Source organism: Panthera leo, chromosome D2 (assembly GCF_018350215.1).
Source record: "Panthera leo isolate Ple1 chromosome D2, P.leo_Ple1_pat1.1, whole genome shotgun sequence".
NCBI lineage: Eukaryota > Metazoa > Chordata > Mammalia > Carnivora > Felidae > Panthera > Panthera leo.
Window position 1 is genome coordinate 14999675 of NC_056689.1, and position 25870 is coordinate 15025544.

Here is a 25870-nt window from a genome sequence, read left to right on the forward strand (position 1 = left end):
GAGCCTGACGCGGGGCTCGAACTCACGGACCGTGAGATCGTGACCTGGCCAAAGTCAGATGCTTAACCGACTGCGCCACCCAGGCGCCCCTATACCTGGCTTTATTAAACATTGATGAGCCTTATTAATGTAGTTTTCCTTATTAAATACAAAATAAGCCATTACAAACTATAGTCAAAATTATCAGATCAAAGCCACTGAGCAAGTAGACTAGCTATAAAAAAAAAGTTTATTAAAAAAATAGACAACATATGTAAACATCTTTTTCAGTCACAAGGCTTCATAATACAGCATTTCAGGCTCAGGCCTTAAATTTCTGCAGTGGGAGCACCTTAAATGTTGACTAATAGTAATCAGCTTAATTTCTCTTTCAATGAGCTATTAAGTTTATATGAAAATAAATAACCAGATTCTGCTAAGTATAACAAAGACACATATAGAAAATCATAAATATACAACAGATCTCAGCAAAAACCAACTCTTTGCAGTAACGTGACATTAAATCCTCGTATCGCAATTATCTCTTTAACGTATCTTCACTTCTAAATTCATCGTGATGTAAAGTTGACTGCAATGAAGCTAGATGGGAGAAGGAACAGAGCAGAAGGAAAAGACAGGACACCTGCCACTGCCCTCCACCCCTTACTCACACACACAAACACACACACACACAAACGTGTGCACACACATAATGTTTTGGCAGAAGCAAAACTGAGAACAGAGTTTCTATGCTTTTTTTCATGTACTATTTCAGGCATGTATTTCCTTCACTTTTAGCTGGAAATTACATGCCCCCAAATGACTGACTACAAAGCAGCCAACCACAGTTTCAAATGTGATAAAGTCTTGAGGAAACCCGATTTTGATTACGTATTTCAACCACCTCCCAAAAGTGAAGCCAAATCATAGAATGGACCATAATACAACAAAATGTGGATAAACACCTGAGATTTTGCTGCAAGAATTTTAAACACAAGAATGTTTTCCTTGGGGTTAAATGCACTTAAATTATTGTAATCCTTTCATGCTCTGTTGACCATCTGCTGGGGCATACCTGCCAAGTGACTATGATGTTCCCAAATGGCCAAATACCATTTTCTTTTTTTCTGCTCTAGGTGGATATTTTATCACAGCTGATTTAAACTGCTGTCATTACAGTTACTGGGTAAACCCTGACCCAGGTAAAATTTTAAATGAAATGTCAAGTGATATTTGCAATTTAGTGTTTCATTGTATGCAAAATTTTAAGTATTTATTGTCATCCCAAATAGTCACATTCTAGTGATGGAAGGGAAGCATAATGAATGTACTAAAAGAAACCCAGACAAATATACAAGCTCCTGGATACTCATTTCTGTAGTTTAATAACTCAACAGTCTATTTGTATCATAGATGTAGTATTTTATAAAAGTGACTCCATTTAAAATCCTGATCTGCTACCCCAAATCCATTTAAAAACCCCTATCTGAAAATAATCTGTATTTGTCATTTGTACCATTATCAGCTTATCTTTTGATGTCTATCTACCATTTATCCACAACTACTGAAACATGAGATAACTATGCAATACTTAAATTCTAACAATGCTGCTTGCTGCTTCTTGATTTGGTGGTTCTTCTGACTATACTGGGGGTTATCAGAATAATCACATATTTAAACAGAAAAATAAAATTAAGTGACATGACTGTTTCTGACACGTGATATACAAGTCACCACTTAATTTTTAAAAATCCTACTACAAAATGGAAAAGCTTTACACTCTGGACACCAACTGTATGGTGACTGATGGAAGAAGAAACTTTTCTACCATAAGAGCCTACAGCTTGGCCTCGCTCATGTGGACATCATGTGGTCCTAGCCAAATGCCAATGACTGACCTTTTAAAAATCTGTCTTGGGGTTCTAACGGATAAGAAATTTTTTAAAGTTACATTCTGTACAATGTTTGCAAGTTACATTCAGTTAAGTTTCCTCAAAGAGAGAAATACTGCATAATTTATGTGAGATCTGGGCAGATCTATACATTACAAGCCTATGTTGAGTTCAGGGGATTTCATTGGGACCCTCTGTCTATTCCAGTCTTCAATATATCTCTTTAAGTAGATACCTTTACTTACTAATATCACATTATTCCTGTTGTTTTGTTGCACAAATAACAAGAAAGAGTTGAAAAAGAGCAAAAAGAGAAGGCAAACAGGAAGAAAATGAAGGGGAAGGGACAAAAAGGGTACACTTCATTACAATTTGGGTGTTATAGACAAGGATATAAATGAGGACAGAGAAAGCATTAAAATTATGCTCAAGGTAACTCTGCCCAGCATAGTTTTACATTGTTGCACATTTCTTGTTTTATTTGTGTGTGTGTGTGTGTGTGTGTGTGTGTGTGTTTCAGGTTACTAGGTAAGAATCCAGTGGGGAAAAAATGATACAGACCACTAAGAGCAATCACATATATTTTTCTGCAAAGGTTGACATCCATTACTACTTTTAGTAACATGGCCACAGCTTTTGAAAACACAGCAGCATGAAACAGTTCAAAGGTAGACACATTGTTTTAATTTGTTCACCTTAAAAAAAAAAAAAGGCTCAAACAAAGTAAGGCACTTAAGACAGAAATTCTTTCTCCAGTTGATATATGGATGGTCGGCTAGTTCTGCTCTTCATCCTGCACAAAGGCACCGTGCAGTCCCTGCTTTGGCCTTCGGCATCTGCGTCCAGTAGGGAAGGCACATGGGGTTTAGTTCTCTCCTGGGCACCGAGGGAACAGTTAGCAGTGGGTCCCGGACCACACATGGCAGAGTCGGCCCATGTGGGCTGAGACTCTGTTCGGCTCCTGGAGGAGGGAGGGCGAGGCAGAGGCATGATGCTGACTGCTCTTTGTTTTTCGGGCGGGGCCTCCTTTGGCAGGTTACCGTGAGGCCCATGTGAGAGGTGGGGGATCCCCAGAACCCGCTCAGGTGGCAGGTAAGAGACTCCAGGGGCTGGTAGAGTTGTCCCAGCTGCTTGAGAAAGCAGAGACAGTGCACAATTAGAGGGACAGTGACTTCTAAAACAAGCAACATCCAGCCCAATAACCAGGAGGGCACATGGATTCGGTAATCACTTTCAAGTGAGCAGTAACAAAAAACCCTGGACATAAATAAACCTTTTAGAAGGACTGGGATACAATGTTTGTTTGTTTATGAAAAAGCCCTGCCAGATTGTAAAGAGTGTTTCTACCAAGGAAACTCGACCCATAAACACAGCCACATCACTGTCACAGCACTGCGGTCAATCATTGCAACTGTTTCATAAACAGGAGAGGCTTCAAGATGGATAAGACTAGAATAGAGGTTTGTTTTTTTGTGTGTGTGTTTTTTAAATTATGGTTAATATGATGAACTTTCACTTTCAGATTATGATCTGAAAAAATGGATGACAACTGGGAGGCAGTTAGGTCCTACATGCTGGCCCTTCTCTTTCTTGTTCTGCACAACTGACTCATTACCACTCCAGCAAATAATTATTGGCTTATAATTAAAAGAAAAAGAATGCTTTCTCATGGGATTATTGTCCTAGAATTTCTCCTTGTGCAATTACAAACTACTAATACTCTACTGCATTACAGAAGGGCAATAAATGTATCTAAAGACAATGGACAATAAGCTGGAAAAAAAATCATGTCGGGGGTATAGTCCTTAAAAGAGCAGAGGAAAAGAAAAAGAATGAAAACCATTTCAGTTTTAATATACTTTATAACTAACCATTAGTTAGTTAGTTATTAGTTAGTAAAAACTAACTTTTTACAACCTAAAGGGCATTTTTCATACACATGACCTCGCTTAGTACTCAAGGCATATGTTTGTAATTATCTTTACATACAAAAGAAGCACAGCATGCTGTGCACCGTTTGACTCTTACCCTTGCTAAATTCAACCTGGTCGTCAACTGAGCAGTGAAGCCGGGGGACGCAGAAGAACACGTATCACAGGGGAGGCTGGGTGATCAGTTATGGGGTTCCAGCTCTCCCACTAATTACTGGTTCAGATCTGGGCAAATGACCTGTCCTCCATACTGTGAGGAGCTGGGGCAGTTATTCTCTACATGTTTGCTCAGTTTTAATTTGCTATTATATACATACGTTGCTGAAATCCAATCATGCTTTTCCTAGAATTCAAATGATAAAGTCAAACAAAAGAGGAGGGTAAAATTCAAAGATCTGTATTCACTGTGCAAACAAACTTGTAAGTGTAGACACTTGGAAGATATACAATCAGATATCCAAGCGATCTGACATTCTAATCTCAACAGCGGTGTTCTGTACTTTGACCCAGCTAACGCAACCTACCTGGGGTCTGAGAAGCGTTTCCATCAGACAGGGTGCGTCTGTGATGCGATGCTTGTTCTTTCGAAGAAGGGTAATAAGGCACATTCCCAAATGTCGGCTCCAAGAAAGGAGGAGGCAGGTTTTTCCACATCCTCTGATCAGTCTCGAGTCTTGGCGTGGAGGGCAGTCTGTGACTCCCTCCCCCAACGGTAGGGCAGAAATCTGGAGTGGGCATCTCAGGGTCACAGGTGATGTGGGTGCTGCTCTCAGATGCATCTTCACCGTCGGTCTGGAGCAAGCACTTTGTGGAGAGAGAGGGCATGGACAGAAGGCTCAGGGCACTTGTTGGAGGGAAGACGGGTGGGTTGCCGGCCCCCTCGCCTGTAGACGGTGGCCTTGTAGAAGGACTTGCACTGCCTCGGGACTTGGGAGCCCGCTGGAAGATTCCCTCGCGTTTCTTCCTTTCTTCTTTGGGCAACGGTTCCTCAGCAGCCTGTGTTTTATTGAGCTCTCTGATATCCAGCCCCAGAGCCACGGATGCCAGCAGCATGGTGCAGCCATACAGGGCAGACTCTGTCTTCTTTCTCTGGGGGGATCTGCTCAGGCTATTCGTAGGGGTCACCTGAGGAGTGACAGCAGCAGGGTTCGTGGAGAATCCCTCCTCCCAGCTTCCAGGTTCCACTGGATTCTCTCTCTGGCCATCTTTCCAAAGAGGTAGATCCACATAGCCTTGACTAGGTGATTTTATTTGCTTTGGTTTTCTGTGTTCTGATCCGTCCAGGGAAAGTTTTGGCTCTTCAGAAACACCTGAATAAAGATGTAAATAAATATACAGGATAAGTACAATTTACAGTAAAAATTATTTAAACGATACTATAAAATAAAGCTAAAATCTAATAAATATTCTAAGTCCAAGCACATGGAATCTTTTCCGTTGAGCAAACAGTTCATCCAGAAGGACCCTAAGGAAAGGGAGCCGGGGACACAGAACTCAAGGTTCCCCAGCAAGCACATCACCTGCTGTTCCTTATCCTTCAGGAAATGGCTCTTTGTTGGCACGGAAAATAAAATTAGTATAGAAAAAAGTCATCAAGATACAGAAATGCACACACATATACGTGGGCACTGTAATGTATCAGACACAGCGTGCCCTTTGCCTCCTCTGAATGTGTCCGGCCCCGTCATCCATGACTCGTCTGTGTGTACAAGAACCACTAGGCCACAGATCAGTGTGGAAACTGGAAACCTGCAGAAATGTGAACTCTGACCCACTCCAGACTCAGGAACCAGAAATTCTAAGGCTGACACCCAGGGGTCTGTGTTTTAACACGCCTTTACTCAAGTTTGGGAGCCACTGGAACAAAGGAAGATTCTCCGAAGAGGTCCCACAGGGTAACAAATTGTATCAGCTGAAGAGGAAGCGGTAATTGTTATTACTTGGGTGCTTAACAATGAATCAGCCAAGCGACAAACTCCTTAATCCACATTCAGAGCAATCCACAAAGAGGCTCCAGTGACTTTTCCAATATTATGTCCTATTATTCGTGCAACGTGCTCTATATTAGTCCAGACAAGTCAAGAGGCTAGCTTCTTCCAGTGATCCGGTGGTGCTCTATCACTGCCTTGCCTTCAGACAGCCCTCTTCTTCCTCCGTCTGGCTTCCTTCCACATTCTACCACTGGCCCCAAGTTCCCTCTCACCTCAGAAAGCCCTCTCTCAAAGTACCACCTGATGCTAATGCAGCCTGACACGGCCCATGCCCCCCCAACGTTCAGTCTCGGCTCCCTCCAAAGCTCCCCCACCCCACATCTTTCAGTTTCTGTACTTTTAGATCACAATCTAATGTGCATGCAAGCTGGTAAGCTTCTGACCATGTCTTTTTAAATTTGGAGGAGTCTTCCCTGAATAGTACCTTCATCAAGGAGGCACGAAATGCATTTCGGCGAAACGAATATGTATTACATATATGCACAGTACATGTAACGGATAGCAAATGATCAACCCACAGTTTACAAAACAAGAGTGGGGGATGATACTGACAAGTGAAATTCATAGATTTAAAACTATACTGAGCGGGGCGCCTGGGTGGCTCAGTTGGTTAAGCGTCCGCCTTTAACTCAGGTCATGATCTTGCAGTTCGTGGGTTTGAGACCTGCATCAGGCTCTGTGCTGATAGCTTGGAGCCTGGAGCCTGCTTCGGATTCTGTGTATTCCTCTCCCTCTGATCCTCCCCTGATCACGCTCTGTCTCTTTCTCTCTCTCTCTCGCACGCACACACACGCTCTCAAAAATGAAATAAAACATTAAAAAGAAAGTATATTGAGAATTTCCTAATGTGTGTTCATGTGTACCTTTCCTGATAAGTAAAACATACTTTCCCCTGAAGTGGTCATGAACTTATACCGGTCCATCGTAATCTTCCCTTCTCATGACTGATGACAAGTATCTGTAGTCCCCAAACCAAGGTAAATATCTACCTAAGATCAAAATGTCCTTTTAGGGTTCATTTAGGCACTGGATAGATGGTGAATGCTTGGTGTGTTCCAGGCACTGGGAGTGGTGAACAAAACTGATGAATTCAGTGACATTCCAGTTTGGGAGTGAAACAGAACAGAAAAATTGTGGGCATCAAATGTAGACAAGTAAGAATTTCAGATAAGAGCTATGGATAAATAAGAATGGGTAATGAGACACCAGGATGGGGTGAGATGCTATTTCAGCGCAGCTGGAAGCAAAAGCTTTCAGGAAACATCTGAGCTGAGACACAAATGCTCAGAAGGACAGGACCACACAGAGGGGTGGTGCGGGGGGGGCACAGATAGGACAGACAACTGTAAGCCTTCTGTTCAATAACCCTTCATGTGAGGGGTGCTCTGGGTGGCTCGGTCGGTTGAGCATCCGACTTCAGCTCAGGTCATGATCTCGCAGTTTGTGGGTTCGAGCCCCGCATTGGACTCTGTGCTGACAGCTCGGAGCCTGGAGCCTGCTTCAGATTCTGTGTCTCCCTCTCTCTCTGCCCCTCCCCCACTCACACTTTGTCTCTGTCTTTCAAAAATAAATAAACATTGAAAAAAATTTTTTAAAAAGTTTCAGAGGTAGGAAAATTGTCAGAGAGCCTATCACTAAAGAAAAGAAAATTGGTCTTTCTACCTGACAATCTAAGACAGCCTTTTGATGCTATAAGCAAGTTAAAGCTGTTTCAGGAGAACACGGTGGTATATTTCTTGAATTTATTATCCGTGCTGTGCTTAATTTTATAAGCAACTTATCACTCACCGCCCATGTTCAATCTTCCTCTTCTGCACTGTCATGAGGATGTGGTTTTGGTATAAATATCTGCACAAGTATTTTTGGGTATATGCAGGACAAGTGTTCTGTCATTCCTGCATAAATGCTTCCTAGTCAGGTTCATGATTGTATTCTGACTCTTGCTGTAGGGGCAACAGGTTCTCCTCTTATTACACATTATGACTTATTGTCAAATACAGTTTGAGGACCAAGGAAGAACAATTAATTGTAATAAAACTGTTATTCCTATAGTATATTTTTCATTATTTGTGACTAAATAGATTAGAGAAGTCTTCCCTTTTTTTCTTAATTCTTTTATTTACCTACTTACTTACTTACTTATTTATTTATGTATTTATTTATTTATTTACTTATTTATCTATGGAATGTTTTGACCCTCTTAATAAGTCCTCCAAAGGACTGGTGGAGAAAATACAAGGATATATTTGGCTGACTCCACTCAGTCTCTTTGTTAAGCTACCTCTTGAAGTTCACGTGAAGGGTTATTTTTTTTATTTAAAAAAAAATTTTTTTTACATTTATTTATTTTTGAGAGACAGAGCACAAATGGGGGAGGGGCAGAGAGAGAAGGAGACACAGAATCTGAAGCAGGCTCCAGGCCCCAAGCTGTCAGCACAGAGCCCGATGTGGGGACTCAAGCCCATGAACCGCGAGATCATGCCCTGAGACCAAGTCGGCGCTTAACCAACTGAGCCCCCCCAGGTGCCCCTCTCTTAAACTTTTTAATATCTGAATTTTGAATAGGCATACTGAAAATAATCATGATTCACTTTAGTTAAATAGAGATTGCAATGCAATTCTCTCTAAGCAGTACTTTTCCACAGATAACCTGCTTGGTAAGATTTCATCATGTCAAGAGGTGGAGATACAGGCAGGAGGCAGGAGATCACCCCTTAATCTCAGCAGAATTTCAGCATGTCTATATTTTCATATTTACTATATCCTATACAAAATTAATTTGAGTCTACAGAATTAATTAGGATACCACTTTTTTCTGGCAAACAACAGGAGTTACAAATTCCCAATAAACAATGTGGCGCCTCATTACTTTTCACCAAAAAGACTTCCAGGACAGAAAATAAGTTATGAGTTTAAGTAAAGGTTTACATAAGCAATGCTACTACTTGCTAACTTTCCCTATGCTACTTGAACGACCACACGGAACTATTAAAGCAGAGCTTCTAGAACATTCAGATGGGAAGTCTACCTCAAACAAATTCCATTTCCTGAAGCACAATTACCTGGCTGGTCCACAAATAACGAAGCCAACGGCATGGTTTTCTGATTCTTTAGTAAGAGAGTTGACCAAGGACTGTTGCCGTCTGAGAGAGGTCTTATTCTAAAGGAGAATGTAACAGAAACAAAATTAGGTTTTGATAGATATACGCTGACAAAATTTTTAAGTAGGAAACAGCACATTTGTAGTGTTTTGAAGGGCTAACAACGTACGAATAAAACCTTGAAATGGGACAAAGTACATCGGAAATTTTTTTTTAACTGCATAACTATACAGTAACTAATTTAGTAGGATAAACTCATCCAGGAAATTAAATTAGTATTGGGTAGCTCTGTATTTTTCCAACTGCTTTTTGAAAGTGAAGTCTGGCCAAAGTGGTGTTACAAAAGGCACTGTATCTGTCACGGTAAATGCTGAAGTACTCCCTCCCCTCGCCCCCACCACGATATCACACACATACCTTTCTTTGCACTCAGTTCTTTCTTTCATTTGAATTGAATTTGGTCCCCAGGTACAACCTTTTTTCTTGAAACTCCTTTTCACATCTTCAAACTCTTCTTGTCGACAGACAGTATTCCTTCCCCAAGTTTTGTTGCTTTCATCCGAAGTCACTAGGCAGAGAGCATCACTCGTTTACCAATTAAAAAAAACTTAAGCCAATCAAACCAGTTGTACAGCTACCTTACGCAAAGCATGTTGGCAGTGGAGAAACATGAAAATGATAAAAATTATTTCTTTCAGCCCATTGACAGCAAACTTCCTTCTCTTACCATAAAATTAGGGGGAAAAAAAGTGAAATGAGTTAAAGAAAAGACAGGCTGAACTTAAGGAAAGAAAGTATATATTTTTAAATTGCAATTTAATCCCATTTTCATAAGTCATTGCTGCTTTACTCCGGCCATCACGACAGCTTGGCTACAGTTGCCTTTTAAACCTCAGACTGACCACACTCAGATACCACCTCACGCCAGTCAGAGTGGCCAAAATGAAGAAATCAGGAGACTATAGATGCTGGAGAGGATGTGGAGAAACAGGAACCCTCTTGCACTGTTGGTGGGAATGCAAATTGGTGCAGCCGCTCTGGAAAGCAGTGTGGAGGTTCCTCAGAAAATCAAAAATAGACCTACCCTATGACCCAGCAATAGCACTGCTAGGAATTTACCCAAGGGATACAGGAGTACTGATGCATAGGGGCACTTGTACCCCAATGTTTATAGCAGCACTCTCAACAATAGCCAAATTATGGAAAGAGCCTAAATGTCCATCAACTGATGAAAGGATAAAGAAATTGTGGTTTATATACACAATGGAATACTACGTGGCAATGAGAAAGAATGAAATATGGCCTTTTGTAGCAACGTGGATGGAACTGGAGAGTGTGATGCTAAGTGAAATAAGCCATACAGAGAAAGACAGATACCATATGGTTTCACTCTTATGTGGATCCTGAGAAACGTAACAGAAACCCATGGGGGAGGGGAAGGAAAAAAAAAAAAAAAGAGGTTAGAGTGGGAGAGAGCCAAAGCATAAGAGACTGTTAAAAACTGAGAACAAACTGAGGGTTGATGGGGGGTGGGAGGGAGGGGAGGGTGGGTGATGGGTATTGAGGAGGGCACCTTTTGGGATGAGCACTGGGATGCTCCATCAACAGTATGGAAACCAATTTGACAGTAAATTTCATATATTAAAATAAATAAATAAATAAATAAACCTCAGACTGGTTTTTAAATTAAAAAAAAATTTTTTTTAATGTTTATTCATTTTTGAGGGAGAGACAGAGCATGAGCAGGGGAGGGGCAGAGAGAGGGAGAGAGAGAATCTGAAACAGGCTCCAGGCTCTGAGCTGTCACAGCACAGAGCCTGATGTGGGGCTGGAACTCCCGAACCACGAGATCATGACCTAAGCCGAAGTTGGACGCTTAACCGACTGAACCACACAGGCACCCCAAAATCTCAGATTGTTTAACAGTTGCCCCGTCTTGCTTTTTTTCATGGCCTCACAGGGAGGTCCGTGGCCACATTTAATATCCACATTTTGCTGACACACTTCCATGCTATCCCTCTAGCCTTGAAGTGCACTTGCAACTGACTTGGAAACCACTGGGGGAAATGGTTGCTGTGACTGCACACTTGGGAAAACAATTCTGTAAGTAGACGTTTGAAAGCACAAAAGACGTTTTAAAGCATTAGGACCTGTCTACAGAGTGGAATACTCTACGACCATAAAAAAAAAAAAAGATGAGGTTCAGGGGCACCTGGGTGGCTCAGTTGGTTGAGCTTTGAACTCTTGCTTTTGGCTCAGGTCATGATCCCAGGTTCGTGGGGTCAAACCCCATGTTGGGCTCTGGGATGAGCTTGAAGCCTGCTTAAGATTCTCTCTCTCTCCTCTTCTGCCCCTCTCCCCTACTTGCACTCTCTCTGTGTAAAAAAATGAGGTTCAGATAAAATTAATTATAATGTCTGTATTAAATATATAGAACCTATTACATTTTTTTATTTTTATTTTTTAAATTTTTTTTACATTTATTTATTTGTGAGAGAGAGAGACAGCATGAGCAGGGGAGGGGCAGAGAGAGAGGGAGAGACAGAATCAGAAGCAGGGTCCAGGCTCCAAGCTGTCAGCACAGAGCCTGACGCAGGGCTCGAACTCATGAACCATGAGATTGTGACCTGAGCCGAAGTCGGACGCTTAACTGACTGAGCCACCCAGGCGCCCCAGAACCGATTTTATTAAAAAGTATTTATGCATATGTGCATATAAACACACATTATACAGAGAAATTAATAAACATAGGTATCAAACTTTCATTTTATGCTCTCTATAAATATCTAGGTATATAAATATACAAATATATAGGTGTGTGTGTGTGTATATACGTACATATATATATATATATATATATATATATATATATACATATATATATATACATGTATGATTTTTTTAAGTAGGCTTCATGCAGCATAGAACCCAACATGGGGCTTGAACTCACAATCCTGAGATGAAGACCTGGGCTGAGATCAAGAATCAGACACTTAACTAAGTGCCTCTAGATATCAAACTTTTATTGAAGTGTTTACCTTTGAGGGAGATGACTGCTTATGGAAAGAGGGAAATTTAAGTTTTTGAGAATCATTTTTTTTTAAATTGGCAGCATTATGGGAGATGTTTGATTTGTTTTGTGTGTTTCAATATTTTCCACATTTAAAAACTTACATATCTATGCATACAGAGGTGTTTGTGTGTATGTGTGTATGTGGCAATGTTGAACAAGTTGTTCACTCTTCTCATGAAGGGTCTCCCAGCAAAGTCTGAGGAGTGGGGGGGCGCTCCTGCCGGCCACAAGAGCAGCCAGGTGGAGCAGGACTGTGGTTACCAGATTGCTACCCGGGACTCGCTGTCACCTGTACAGTTCCCCAGCCTGTGGCCCCAGCATTAGCAACAACCTTAAGGCTTAAGTTCCCTCATCTTCCTCCTCCTTGTCTTGATTTGCTCTTCTGTTGTCTCTTCTGTTTCGACATTAACTGAACATTTACTGTCCTAAGAGGCTGGAAAGGGTATGGTGAAAAGTCCATGCTCTTGGAGACTGAATTCAGTGGCACAGCTTCATGGCCATTGAGTTAAGTCAAGTTTCATAAGCATCCTGTGCCTCACTGGGGGAATCACAATAGTGTCTACTTAACGAGGCTGCTTTGAGAATTCAATGGGTTTACACACAGAGACAGCTCAGAATGGTGCTGGGCAGAGCAAATGCCCAGTAGAGGTTAACTGTTAATACAGTCGTGTTAGGTGCTGGGTCCCAGGGTCTCTGCCCATACGGAGTTTATGGTATGCTATTTCTGCCTCAATAACCCCTCATAGACTAGCCAATCCTAGATTCAGCTAGCAGAACTTTCTTGGTTTTTGTTAAGCGGATTGGTAAGTAGGACATGGTGGAATGAGGGAGGGTTACTGACATTTTCCACTTGTATCAACCATCTCTTTGGAAAAATAGTGCACTAATTTTACTATTATTATATTCAGTTACGGAAAAACATGCCAAGGATGTACAATGGCAGCAGATTACTGGGACACAGGAAGCTATGTGGTGGACTGTTCCATCATTTGATTCTATTTGACAACACGGAAAAGATGTGTTTTACTCTTGCTTTAAGATATACCCCGAAACTTACATTTGCAGAGGATTAGTGAATTTTCTCCCTTATTCCCAGAGAGAAGTGTGTCTGACATACGGTATCGTGTAACAATACCAGTCATTAGAGTAAGCCAGAGGAAGTTACAGTAAGAAAATATTTTCTGCAAATATTAGATGGTGTTCTCTTTAGCAGAAAGGGATTCACTGCATGATGGTGACATACTCATGGTTTTATCCAAAGTCAAATTTACATAGTGTATTTTTATTTGGGTATTTACTTTGGTAGTCTTTACACAATTTGGGGGTAATCTCTTTTATGTTCAGTTTCAGTGAAATGATTCTCATCTCCCTCAATACCTATAATTATTCTTCCCTTCAGTTTCAGAAGTTTTGGGCTTTTCTTCTTACAATGCTTTCACAACACATTTTTCTCAGGTTTACTCACATTTCCCCATCTCTGGTCCAGAGGAAACATGCCAGATGACATCTCTAACTCTCACAGTGAAAGGAAGCCCATTCCTCTGAATCAGGTGGGCAGATCGACATACTTGATCCACCCAAAGGGAAAATCCTCGCAATGAATAATTGCTAATGCTATAAAAGGCAGACCACAGTGAGAGGCTCGAAGGCCACTAAGAGCTTAGATAAGAATAATAATAAAAATAATTATCAAAACAACTGCCAGTACACACAGAGCTCTTACCATGTGTATATACTTGACCTTTTTAAACAACTATCGTCCCCAGTTTACAGAAAAAGAATCTGAAGCACGATGAGTTTAAGAAACTTGTCCAAAACCACAGTGGAGTAGAGCCAGAGTTGGGATTCAGTGCCATCCTGGGCACTAACCAGATTATTATATTATTAAAAAAAGAATATCCTAAATAAACAACCTAACTCTACACCCTAAGGAACTAGAAAAACAAAACAAAACAAAACAAACAAAAAAACCAGTGATCCAAAAGTTAGTAGAAGAAAGGAAATAATGAAGATTAGAGCAGAAATAAATGAAATAGAGAACAACAACAACAAAAACACAATGGAAAAGATGAACCACACTAAGAGTTGGTTCTTTGAAAAGATAAATAAAATGAACACAACCTTAGCTAAACTAACCAAGAGAAAAAGAGAAAGAACCCAAACCAACAAAGTTATAAATGAAAAAGGAGACATTAAAACTGATACCGCAGAAATTCTAAGGATCATAAGAGGTACCAGGAAGAACTATGTGTCAACAAAATGGACAACCTAGAAGAAATGGAAAAATTCTTAAAAAAAATTTTTTTAATATTTATTTATTTTTGTGAGAAAGAGACAGAGCATGATCAGGGGAGGGGCAGAGAGTGAGGGAGACACAGAATCCAAAGCAGGTTCCAGGCTCTGAGCTGTCAGCACAGAGCTCGATGCGGGGCTCGAACTCACAGACTGTGAGATCATGACCTGAGCTGAAGTCGAACACTTAACCGACTGAGCCACCCAAGCCCAAGAGATGGAAAAATTCTTAAACTTACAACTTGCCAAGACTGAATCAGGAAGAAATAAATATCTGAATAGACCAATTATTAGTAAAGAGACTGAATTAATCATCAAAAATATCCCAAAGAAGAAAAGTCCAGGACCAGATGGCTTCACTTGTGAATTTTACCAAACCATTAAGGAAAATTAACACCAGTCGTTCTCAAATTCTTCCAAAAAATCAAAGAGAATGGATCACTTCCAAACTCATTTTATTAGGCAATCTTTACTCTGATACCAAAACCAGAAAAGGACATTACTAGAAAAGAAAATTATGTGCCAATATCCCTGATCAATATAGACACATAAGTTCTTAATAAAATACCAGCAAACAAAATTCAGCAGCACATCATGATCAAGTGGGATTTATCCTTGGGATGCAAGGATAGTTCAACATACGCAAATCAATCAATGTGATACATCACATTAATAGAATGAAAGAAAAGAATCATATAGTCATCCCAATAGACACTGAAAAAGCATTTGACAAAATTCAATATCCATTCATGCCAAAAAGTCTTAACAAATTAGGAATAGAAGGAATGTATCTCAACACAACAAAGACCATGTATGATGAGCCTACCCTTAACATCATACTATATGATGAAAGGTTTAAAGCTTTTCCTCTAAGATCAGGAACAAGGTGCCCACTATCACCACTCCTATTCAACATAGTGGTGGAGTCCTAGCTAGAGTAATAGGCAAGAAAAAGAAATAAAAGGTATAAAAATTGGAAAGGAAGAAGTAAAATTCTATTTGCAGATGAGATGAAATTATATATAGAAAATCCTACAGATTGAAAGAAAACACCTGTTAGACCTGATTAATGAATTCAGTAAAGTTTCAAGATACAAAATTAACATACAAAAACCAGTAGAGTTTCTATACACTAACAACACGTTTTCTGAAAAGGAAATATAGAAATCCCATTTACAATGGCATAAAAAACTATAAAATACCTACGAATAAAACTAACAAAGGAGGTGAAAGATCTCTATTCTGAAAACTATAAGATATTGATGAAAGAAATCAGAGAAGACACAAATGAATGGAAATATCCTGTGTTGATGGATTGTAAGAACTAATATTGTTAAAATAGCAATACTACCAAAAGCCACCTATGGATTCAATGCAATCCTATCAAGATTCCGATGGCCTTTTTTACAGAAGTAGAAAAACCCCTCCTAAAATGTATATGGAATCACAAAAGACCCTAAATAGCCAAAGAAATCCTGAGAAAGCAGGAGGTACCACATTCCCTGATTTCACGCTATGCTATTAAGTTATAGTCATGAAAACAATATGGTACTGGCATAAAAACAGACAAATAGACCAACAGAATAGAGCCCAGAAATAAACCAAACTACATATTGTCAACTAATACTTGAGAAGGGAGCCAAGAATACTCAATGGAGAAAAGACTCTTCAATAGATGGTTCTGGGATAATTGGATATTCACCTGCAAAAATATAAAGCTGAAACCATATCTTATACCATTCATAAAAATTAACTCAAAGTAGATTAAAGAGTTAAATATGAGACCTGAAACCATGCAACCCCTAGAAGAAAATATAAGAATAAAGCTTCTTGACATGGGTCTTAGTAATGATTTTTTGGCTATGACACCATAGGCACAAGCAACAAAACATAATCAAATTAAAAAATGTCTGCACAGCAAAAGAAACCATAAACAACCTAGTGGAAAGACAACTTACGGAATAGGAAAACAAATTTGCAAACCATACATCTGAGAAGGGGCTAGTCATCAAAGTATATTAACAAACCCATAAAACTCAATAGCAAAAAATCAAGTAACCAGATTTAAAAAATCGGCAAATGTCTTAAACAGACATTTTCCAAAGAAGACATATGAATGGCCAACAGGCACATGAAATGATGCTCAACGTTACCAATCGTTAGGGAAATGCAAATCAAAACCACAATGAGATATCGCCTCACACCTTTTAGAATGGCCACCCTTAAAAAGACATGAGAGAACAAAGACTGGCAGGGATGTGGACTGCTGGTAGGGCTGCAAATTGGTGCAGCCACTGTGGAAAAAGTATGGAGGTTCCTCAAAATATTAAAAATAGAATCGCCATTTTATCCAGTAATCCCACTTATGGGAATTTATCCAAAGGAAATGAAAACACTGAAAAGATACCTGCACCCCGATGTTCATAGCAGCATTATTTACAACAGCCTAAACATGGAAACAACCCAAGGGCCCATCGACAGATGAATGGATAAAGAAGACGCGGTGTGTATATACAATGGAAGGTTACTCAGCCACAGAAAAGGAGATCTTGCCATTTGCAACAACATGGATGGACCTAGAAATACTATCTGATCTCACTTATATGTGGAATCTAAAAAAAAAAAAAAAAATCATAGAAAAAGAGATCAGACTTGTAACCAGAGGTGGAGGGTGGAGGAAGGGGGGAATTGGAGGCAGGTGGTCAAAAGGCATAAACTTTGAATTAAAAGATAAATAAGTACTAAGGAGGTAATGTGCATGATGACTATAGCTACCATTGCCATATGATGTAAAGAAAAGCTGTTAAGAGAGTCAATCCTAATAGTTCTCATCACGAGGAGAAACATTTTTTACCTTTTTTAGTCTTTCTTTTCTTTTTATTGTTACCTATCGGAGAAGAAAGATGTGCAGGAAACCTATTGAGGTAATCAGTTCGCAATATATGGAAGTCAAACCACCATGCTGTATGCCTTAAACTTATACAGTGATGTGTGTCAATTATTCCTCAGTAAAACTGGAAAAAAAATAGAACTATCATATGATCCAGCAATTGCACTTCTGGGTATTTAGCTGAAGAAAACAAAAATACTAACTTGAAAATACACATGTGCCCCTATGTTCATGGCGGCATTATTTACAATAGCCAGGACGTGAAAACAACCTAAGTGTCCATCAACAGACGAATGGATAAGGAAGATGAGGTATATCTATCCAGGGGGATATTATTCAGCCAGAAAAAAGAATGAAATCTTGCCATTTGCAATAACATGGATGGGTCATGAGGGTGTTGTGCTAAGGGAGATAAGTTAGACAGATAAATACTGTATGATCTTATTTATATGTGGAATCAAATTAAAAAAAGAAAAAAGAACTCATAAATACAAAGAACAGATTGGTGGTTGCCAGAGGCAGGGGGTGGATGAAATGGGTAAAGGGGGTCACAAGGCACAAACTTGCAGGTACAAAATAAGTAAGTCCTGGGGGTGTCATGTAGAGCATGGGCACTATAGTTAATAAGGTATTACATTATTTGAAAGTTGCCAAGAGAGTCGATTTTAAGAGTTCTCATCATATGAAAAATAAAAATAAATTTTGTAACTATGTATGGTGACCGATGTTAGCCAGATTTATCGTGGTGATCATTTTGCAAAACATGTGACCCTTCAAATGGGTTTGAACTGTGTAGGTCTACTCACATGCTGATTTTTTTTTTTTTAATACAGTACAGTCTGGTATATGTATGATTTTCTTTTTTTTTTTTTTTTTTTCTTAATTTTTTTTTCAAATATTTTTGGGACAGAGAGAGACAGAGCATGAACGGGGGAGGGGCAGAGAGAGAGGGAGACACAGAATCGGAAACAGGCTCCAGGCTCCGAGCCATCAGCCCAGAGCCTGACGCGGGGCTCAAACTCACGGACCGCGAGATCGTGACCTGGCTGAAGTCGGACGCTTAACCAACTGCGCCACCCAGGCGCCTGATTTTCTTAATAATATTTTTCTGTAGCTTACTTTATTATAAGAATACCATATATGATACATGTAACATGCAAAATATTTGTTCATTGACTCTTGATGTGATCAGTAAGACTTCTAGTCAACAGTAGACTATTATCCGTTAAGTTTCTGGGGAGCCAAAAGTTATATGTGGATTTTCAACTGCACTGTGTGGTGGGTGGGTGTTCAGTGGCCCTAACCCTCATGTTGTTTAAGGAGCAACTGTATATACAAATATTGAATACTTACGTCGTATACCTGGAACTAATATAATGTTACGTATCAGTTACATCTCAATTCAAAAAAGAAAAAGAAAATTAGACTAAGAAATGTCAGACCAAATTTTGTTTTCTGAATGGTTGTGACATCTATGAATGTCACGTGTTCGTTACAAGGACCTTTAATACACCTCGGGCTGGATGGAATCCAAGTCGGTTCACGACGGAAATCCCCCCAGGAGCCCCTGGGCTGGGGGAGAAAGCTTACGCTGTATCGCCCGAAGCCGAGGAATCACCGTGGGGCTACTAGGCGGACTGGAACCATTGCTGTTCAAGCTCCTCCGTTTGTCCAAGTTGGGAGAGGCCTGCACGGTGATTTTATGCTGGAAATCTGTTGGACATGGAAACAAGGAAGAATTAAGGTTTCGTAGTTTTTAAGTTCCATTCATGGCCACTTTCATCAGCACAAAGCAACAAAAGCAAAAACTGCCCAAGGGTAAGAAGGCAGGTATCTCTGGCTCTGTTGCTTGGTTTCCTTCTTCTCTTCCATTCAGGGTTCAAGTCAATAAATGACTCAGAGCCTACGATACGTTAGGTACGGTCAGACACATGCAGAACAATGAGACACTGAGTACTTGCAGAATCGAACCATCTTCTGGGAAGAGTTACCTTTGTGTAGCCTGATATGGTTATAAACAAAATTAGAAGAGGAGACGCCTTGGACTTAAATGAGCCTTGGTTCTGTCACTAGCAAACTCTGGACCTCAAACCAGTCTGGACCTCAGACCTCTCTGAACTGGTCTCCTCAACTGTTAGACAGAAACAACCAACATTGCACAGATTGCTGTGGTGATTAAAACAGAAAATGCAGTTAACGCTAAGGCGGCGGGGGGGGGGGGGGGGGTGGTTTCAGGACAAAAAACTCCCCCCAATACTCCCTCTTAACCTATCACATTTCTTCACGACTGTCCACTCTTCATCAAATCTAACATAAAAATACTCTGCTCTGTTTTTACGGGGTCTTCATTTCCTTAGGGGTCTTCATTTCCTTGTATAAAATGCACGTTAAATAATTGCTTTGCTTTTTTTCCCCCTGTTAATCTGTCCTTGACAGTCTGATTTTCAGACCCAGACAAGGACCCTAAGAGGGTCAAGGAAAACTCCCCAACTCTGTATCAGTTAAAAGCATTTTGTGGTCAACATACCCTACAAATCACAGTTAATCTGACCCAACCTTAATATGGGCAGCTGCCACGGAAGAGTATGTTGACAATATGGGAATATACAGAAGGGGTAATGTGACCAGAGGGAAGTGGAGGGAGTCTGGGAAAACTCTGTCAACTGTAAGAAAGTTATCAAAACCTTAGACCCAGGTAAAGGAAGTTATTGGGTGTTCTTTCAGAGTGCACGGCTGAGCTTAACCTTTGACTTTCTCTTGACAGGGCTAATTTTTACAACTCTGTCAGGGCAGAGGTTAACTTGTAGATTCTATCTGGTGGCAATACCAACAATTTCTGTCTGGTGTGAAAGACAATCCCCAAGGTTCTGGTTACTGCCATCCTGGGCACTAACCAGATTTGTATTTAACCTAGCAATCTAACCCTAACGTCCCCTTATTAAATTGTCCGTACATACTTAGCTCCTCAAATTCTCAATGAAACCAATTGTAACTGGTTCTCTGGTTATTAACGAGTTGAATAAAAATCTTGGACACGTGTCCATTTCACATTTGAAAGAGAGCTATAATTTTCCTTTCTGAAAACTATACTTTATGCTTTATTTAAAAAAAATTTTTTTAATGTTTATTTTTGAGAGAGAGAGAGAGAGAGAGAGAGAGAGTGCAGGGGAGGGACAGAGAGAGAGGGAGATACAGAATCCGAAGCAGGCTCCAGGCTCTGAGCTGTCAGCACAGAGCTGCACGCGGGGCTCGAACTCACGAGCCGTGAGATCATGACCCGAGCCCAAGTCGGATGCTTAACCAACTGAGCCATCCAGGCGCCCCTATACTTTCTGCTTTAAAGAACTTTAAAGAACCACCCAGTGTTTGGAATGAGGGGAAGCTGGAATTTGGTAGCCCAGACATCCATCCAATCATTCATGTTAGACGCCTGCAAATTTTTAATACCGTCTCCTCCCCCACCCTCCATATCCAATTAAACACAAAATAGCTTGTAAATTTGGGGTTACAGATTCATGTCAGAGCTATCGTTGAGAAATTTATATTCTTGCTTCTGGAAGCAGCCAACTCCACATCAGAATCCCAGCTTACCACTTCCCAGCCACGTGGATTTTCGGGAGGTGACTTAACCTCCTGGGGTCTCGATGTCTCCATATACAAAACTGGATAATAAATAATGATTCCTACTTTGTAGGACAGCTATGAGAAATTAAGTACAAAGAAGTACAGAAAATATTTAGCTCGGGGCTCCTGGCATAATACCTGTTCAGTAGATACAGGTTAGTGATTCGTTTTGTTCTCTCCGTCTCTACGGCATCCATCATTCCACGCCGAACCTGCCACATTTTCTCTTGATCTTCCTGCACCTCTCCCCTGGGCCCCTCTCATCTAGCTCACAGCAGTCAGATGCATTTTAAAAACGTATGCCAGACCATGCCATTCCTTTGCTGAAAACCCTTCAAAGGCTTTGCTTTTTTTTTTTTTTTTTTTTTTTTTTTGAGAGAGAGAGCATGAGCGGGAAGAAGGGCAGAGAGAGAGGGGGAGTCACAGAATCCAAAGCAGGCCCTGCACTGTCAGCACAGAGCCTGATGCCAGGATCAAACTCACCAGCCATGAGATCATGACCTGAGATGGAGTCAGCGCTTAAGGGGCTGAGCCGCCCAGACACCCTTAAGTTACTTAAGTTCTTAAGTTACAGAGATCAAAATGCTAACACACTCGGGGTTCTTTGTGCCTCTAGCCTCATCCTGCCCTGTTCTCCCGTCACTTGCTATGGTTTGAACCAGGGGTCGGCAAACTTTTTCTGTAAAGTGCCACATAGGAAATGCATGGCCTCTGTCACAATTACTCATTTCTGCTAATTTAGCAAGAAATCAATCATACAATAGACATAAATGTGTTCCAATACAACTTTCTTATGGAAATGGTAATTTAAATTTCATGTAATGTTCACGTACCATGAAATATTGTTCTTCTTATTCTTTTCAAGTATTTAAAAGTGCATGAGCCACTCTTAGCTCGTGGGCTGCACAGAACAGGTGTGGTAGGGTAGATTTGGCCCACAGTGTGCAGTTTGCTGAGCCCGGGACAAACCACACGGGTCTTTCTCAGTTCCTGGCAGGAACCAAGCCTTGTTTGCATGTGCTCTCTTCCTTCTCCCTCTGTATTCAGTCAAGTCTTATTTCAAGTCTCAATTTAAAATTTTTGCCAGGGCACCTGCGTGGCTCAGTCGGTTAAGTATCTGACTTCAGCTCAGGTCATGATCTCGTGGTTGGTGAGTTCGAGCCCTGTGTTGGGCTCTGTGCTGACAGCTCAGAGCCTGGAGCCTGCTTCGGATTCTGTGTCTCCCTCTCTCTCTGCGCCTCCCCCACTCACGAAAGTGGAGAGGGAGAGCTGTCAGACACGCTCTGTCTTTCTCAAAAATAAACATTAAAAAAAATAAAAATTTTTGTGAATCCTTTTATTTTATTTTCATTTTTTTTTAGAGAGAGAGAGAGAGAACACCTGGAGCAGAAGAGGGCCAGAGAGAGAGGAAGAGAGAGAACCTCAAGCAGGCTCCATACGAGGGGCTCGATCTCACAACCCTGGGATTGTGACCTGAGGCGAAATTAAGAGCTGGACATTTAACCAACTGACACACCCAGGTGCCCCCAAATCTCAACTTAAATGTTACTTCTTTAGGACAACTCTCTTGATCTTCGTAAAGCAGGTGACACCTTTCCACTACTCACTGTCATATGACTTTTCCCTCATAGCAGTTAATAATTTTATCAAGTAAATAAGTATTTAATTATTAGCTTAAGGTTCGCTCCCCTCCCAATACAGTGTCAGCTCTACGCTGGCAGGGGCCATATAGACTCCATCACAGTACGACCCCAGCGCAGGCTGGCGAAATGCCTCGCCCATGAAAGATACTCAGTAAATCTCTGCTGAATCAATATTTTATCTGTTTACGTTTATAAGTAATGTAAGGGCAGAGATCATGTTTATTTTTTCGCAATCCCTATTACTTGATCACGGTAAATCCTCAAGTATTTGTTGAAGGCGAAAATGGTGTAAGGTCTTACGACAGAATCCGACTGGTGCTCACTTACAGTCAATTGCTGAAAAATACACAGCCGGATGTAGGGTGGTTTGGAAGACAAAACAAGTGGAAACGAAGTAGCAGATGGGAGGCTTCCTCCATCTACCAAGATCTGACCGGGCAGAGAGCAGTCTGAACAAAGATCGGATGTGAGAGAACAGTTCAGCAGGTGATTGGACTGATTGGCGGCGGGGGGGGGGGGGGGGGGGGGGGGGGGGAAGGTTAAGAGTAACAGTCTTACCCGTAGGTATGAAAGAGTTTATTTTAGATTGAAGTGCTTTATAAAGGTTCAGCTAGCCCCATGATTTGTCATAACACTGGAAGCAAATTCCCCATGAGTTCTGCGGAAGGAGGAGCCACCAGCCCAGAGTAGAGCAGAAGGCGGCTGTGTTCTTGTAGCCCTCAGAACTAGAAGCCGGAACCAGACCACAGCATGGAAACGATAAACCAGGTGGAACAAGGGATGGCCGGGTGACCAGCAGAGAACATCTGTAAGGCCAAGGAGGAGTAGCACAAGTACCAAACTGGATTTTAACAATACCTAAGATTCAGAGTGCTTGTGACCTCCTGGAAAAGTCTAAATAATTTCTCTATCACAAAAAAAGGACTCTAAGTTTAAAAAAAATTTTTTTAATGTTTATTCATTTTTGAAAGAGAGAGAGAGAGAGAGAGAGAGAGAAAGCAAGCGGGGAGGGGCATAGAGAGAGGGAGACACAGAAGCCAAAGCAGGCTCCAGGCTCTGAGCGGTCAGCACAGAGCCTGACGCAGGGCTCGAACCCACGAACCAGGAGATCATGACCTGAGCCGAAGCCAGACACTTAACTGACTGAGCCACCCAGGCACCCCTGGACTCTTTATGTCTTAAACATAAAGAAAATATTCTTTTTGTTTGTTTGTTTGAGAGAGAGGAGTGGAGAGAGGAGACAGAAAGAGAGAGAGAGAGAGACCGCACACATGGGGAGGGGCAGGGGGTGGGAGAGAACCCAAGCAGGCTCCACATTCAGCATGGAGCCCCACTCTGGGCTCGATCTCACTACGGTGAGATCACGACCTGAGCCAAAATCAAAAGTCGGACATTCAACTGACTCAGCTACTCAAGGGCCCCCCAAATATTATTATAAATACCCTTGTCCCTGTGAGTTGAGGAAAGGTTGACTTTGTCCCAGTTCTACATTTAGGAAAACTGGCTGATGTTCAGTTTTTCATCCTACTTGAGAGAATAATTTTCTCATGGCAGATTCTCCATGAGGTCCCCAGACTTTCACGTAAAACTATACTTGTGTTTTTATTGGCAATATTGATGTTTCATGACAGTATCAGTGGGAATAATCATTTGACCCTGCAAATAGTAGCATTTGCGCACACACACACACACACACACACACACTCTCTCACATGTGCACATGTGAAGGAAGATGACTGTGGCTGGCTTTTGGCATTTCCAAAGTGGTTAAAATCAGGATCCCACTGCTTTTGAAAGATACCAAATTTGAAGGCTTCAAACCTTCTTTGCCTTATTTTATAGGTTCTAAACATACAACTTTGGCCTGAGATAAACATAAGGCAGAGCACGTGGTACAAAGTGGTCACCATAGAAATACATCTACCGTGATCACTCTGAGATTCCAACAAGTTCCAAGAATTCACAAAGTACAATTTATACTTTATGTAGATGATATCGTCTACACTTTTGTAGATTATATCGTCTCATTTTATAAGCATCCACCCTTGTTTGGGGACTGCCCATAAAGGACTGCCAGCAGAAGGATTACGTTGGAGTTTTCTAGTGGTTAAGTCATCACAGCTATAAATAGTCGTAAGATTAAAAGTTACCCTCAGTGATTCTGAAGGACAAAATTACGATGAGCTAATTTTTCACATTTAATAACAAGTTTTTGGAAGAGGGAGAGGCACAAATATTAAAGGTCAGTTTGTAGGAGTCTCCAATATGCTTCTGAGAAAATTTTTAAGCTAGTTACACATAGGGAAAATTTCCTGCAAAAGGGGTTCAAGCGATTTGTACGCTGAAAAGAAACTACCACCGCCATTCGAGCTGCTGTCTAGCAGATGTTTCTTCCTTAATAGTGTACCGCTAAACAGTACTAACATTTGGTAACTCAAAGAATTTTCTAGAAGGCAATAAGTTCATTGGAGGTGCAAATAATTGCTTTCTCTTCTATACTAAGCAAAATTTCTGGAGGAAATAAGGCACTATTGTTACAGTTATTTTTCTCTTTGGATATGTATCCTACTTTGGGACACTATGCAAGTAAATTGTGTGTGTGTGTACCTGTGTATATGTGTGTGTGTTGGGGGGGGGGATGTTGGGGGAATCTAAAGAGAATCAGTTTCCAGAGCAGTAACAATCTGACAACAATGTAGCAACACCTTGTGGCCAGAAGAGGTAAACCCCATGCTAAATTAAAGAAACAATTTCATTCTTTGAAAATGGATTAGGACTATAGCAGATTTTGGGGGTATGTTTTAATGGGAAATCTTTTATTGAATGCCGTAAGGCAAATAAATGTAGAACAAATTCTCAGAAAGAGAGAATGTAATCCAGGAACAATATAAATCTAGCAAAAATAATCGAATTCATATTTGGTCTGCTACAAGTGAAGACAAGATATTGCGGAAACACGATTTGAGAAGAAAAGCAGGAGTGAAAGTGACCTCGGGAATCCTGAGACGTTTGCTTTAATCACTTTACCACTGAAGAGTAAAGAATCACTGGAACGATTTAATTTTTTTCTTCCAAGTTTATTTTCCATCAGTTTCTCATTAGCCATGCCCCTCCCAAGTCTCCCAGGGAATCGGTGAATATTAATTAGCATAACCTAGTCGCAACACAGATAGAAGGTTGATAGAGCCAAGACCTGGAGAAATTCTGAATTTTTCTATCATCTACACATGAAAGCAGAAGCCTCATCATAAATAAAACAGTTTCTTTTAAATTATGTGGGACCCACAAGACAGCACAGTCAGTGGTCCCCCAAGTTACACTTTGGCTAAAAAGCAAACATCCGAAGAGATCCTGAAAAAAGATCTTTTTTTCCTCCAGAGAGGTCAAAGGTAAAGGCAGGAAGGACCACACACAGCCTGCTCCCACTATATCAAACCAAATAATCAATAACGTA

The 25870-nt window shown here is 40.8% G+C and overlaps 1 protein-coding gene across 2 annotated transcripts in view; it reads right to left on the reverse strand.

Moving 5' to 3' along the window:
• Nucleotides 1-206: 206 nt before the first annotated feature.
• Nucleotides 207-25870, reverse strand: part of MAP3K21 (mitogen-activated protein kinase kinase kinase 21) — a 61487-nt gene continuing 35823 nt past the window's right edge. The window contains exons 6-10 of one of the 2 annotated variants that reach the window (XM_042908569.1): nucleotides 18740-18862; nucleotides 9312-9462; nucleotides 8856-8953; nucleotides 4327-5112; nucleotides 207-2998 (exon numbers count right to left, since the gene is read on the reverse strand). In XM_042908569.1, the coding sequence (XP_042764503.1) occupies nucleotides 2604-2998; nucleotides 4327-5112; nucleotides 8856-8953; nucleotides 9312-9462; nucleotides 18740-18862 (1553 nt within the window). In that variant the 3' untranslated portion in view covers nucleotides 207-2603. Of the gene's footprint in view, nucleotides 3002-4326; nucleotides 5113-8855; nucleotides 8954-9311; nucleotides 9463-18739; nucleotides 18863-25870 lie in introns of both variants that reach the window. The other variant, XM_042908568.1, reaches the window with a different exon arrangement.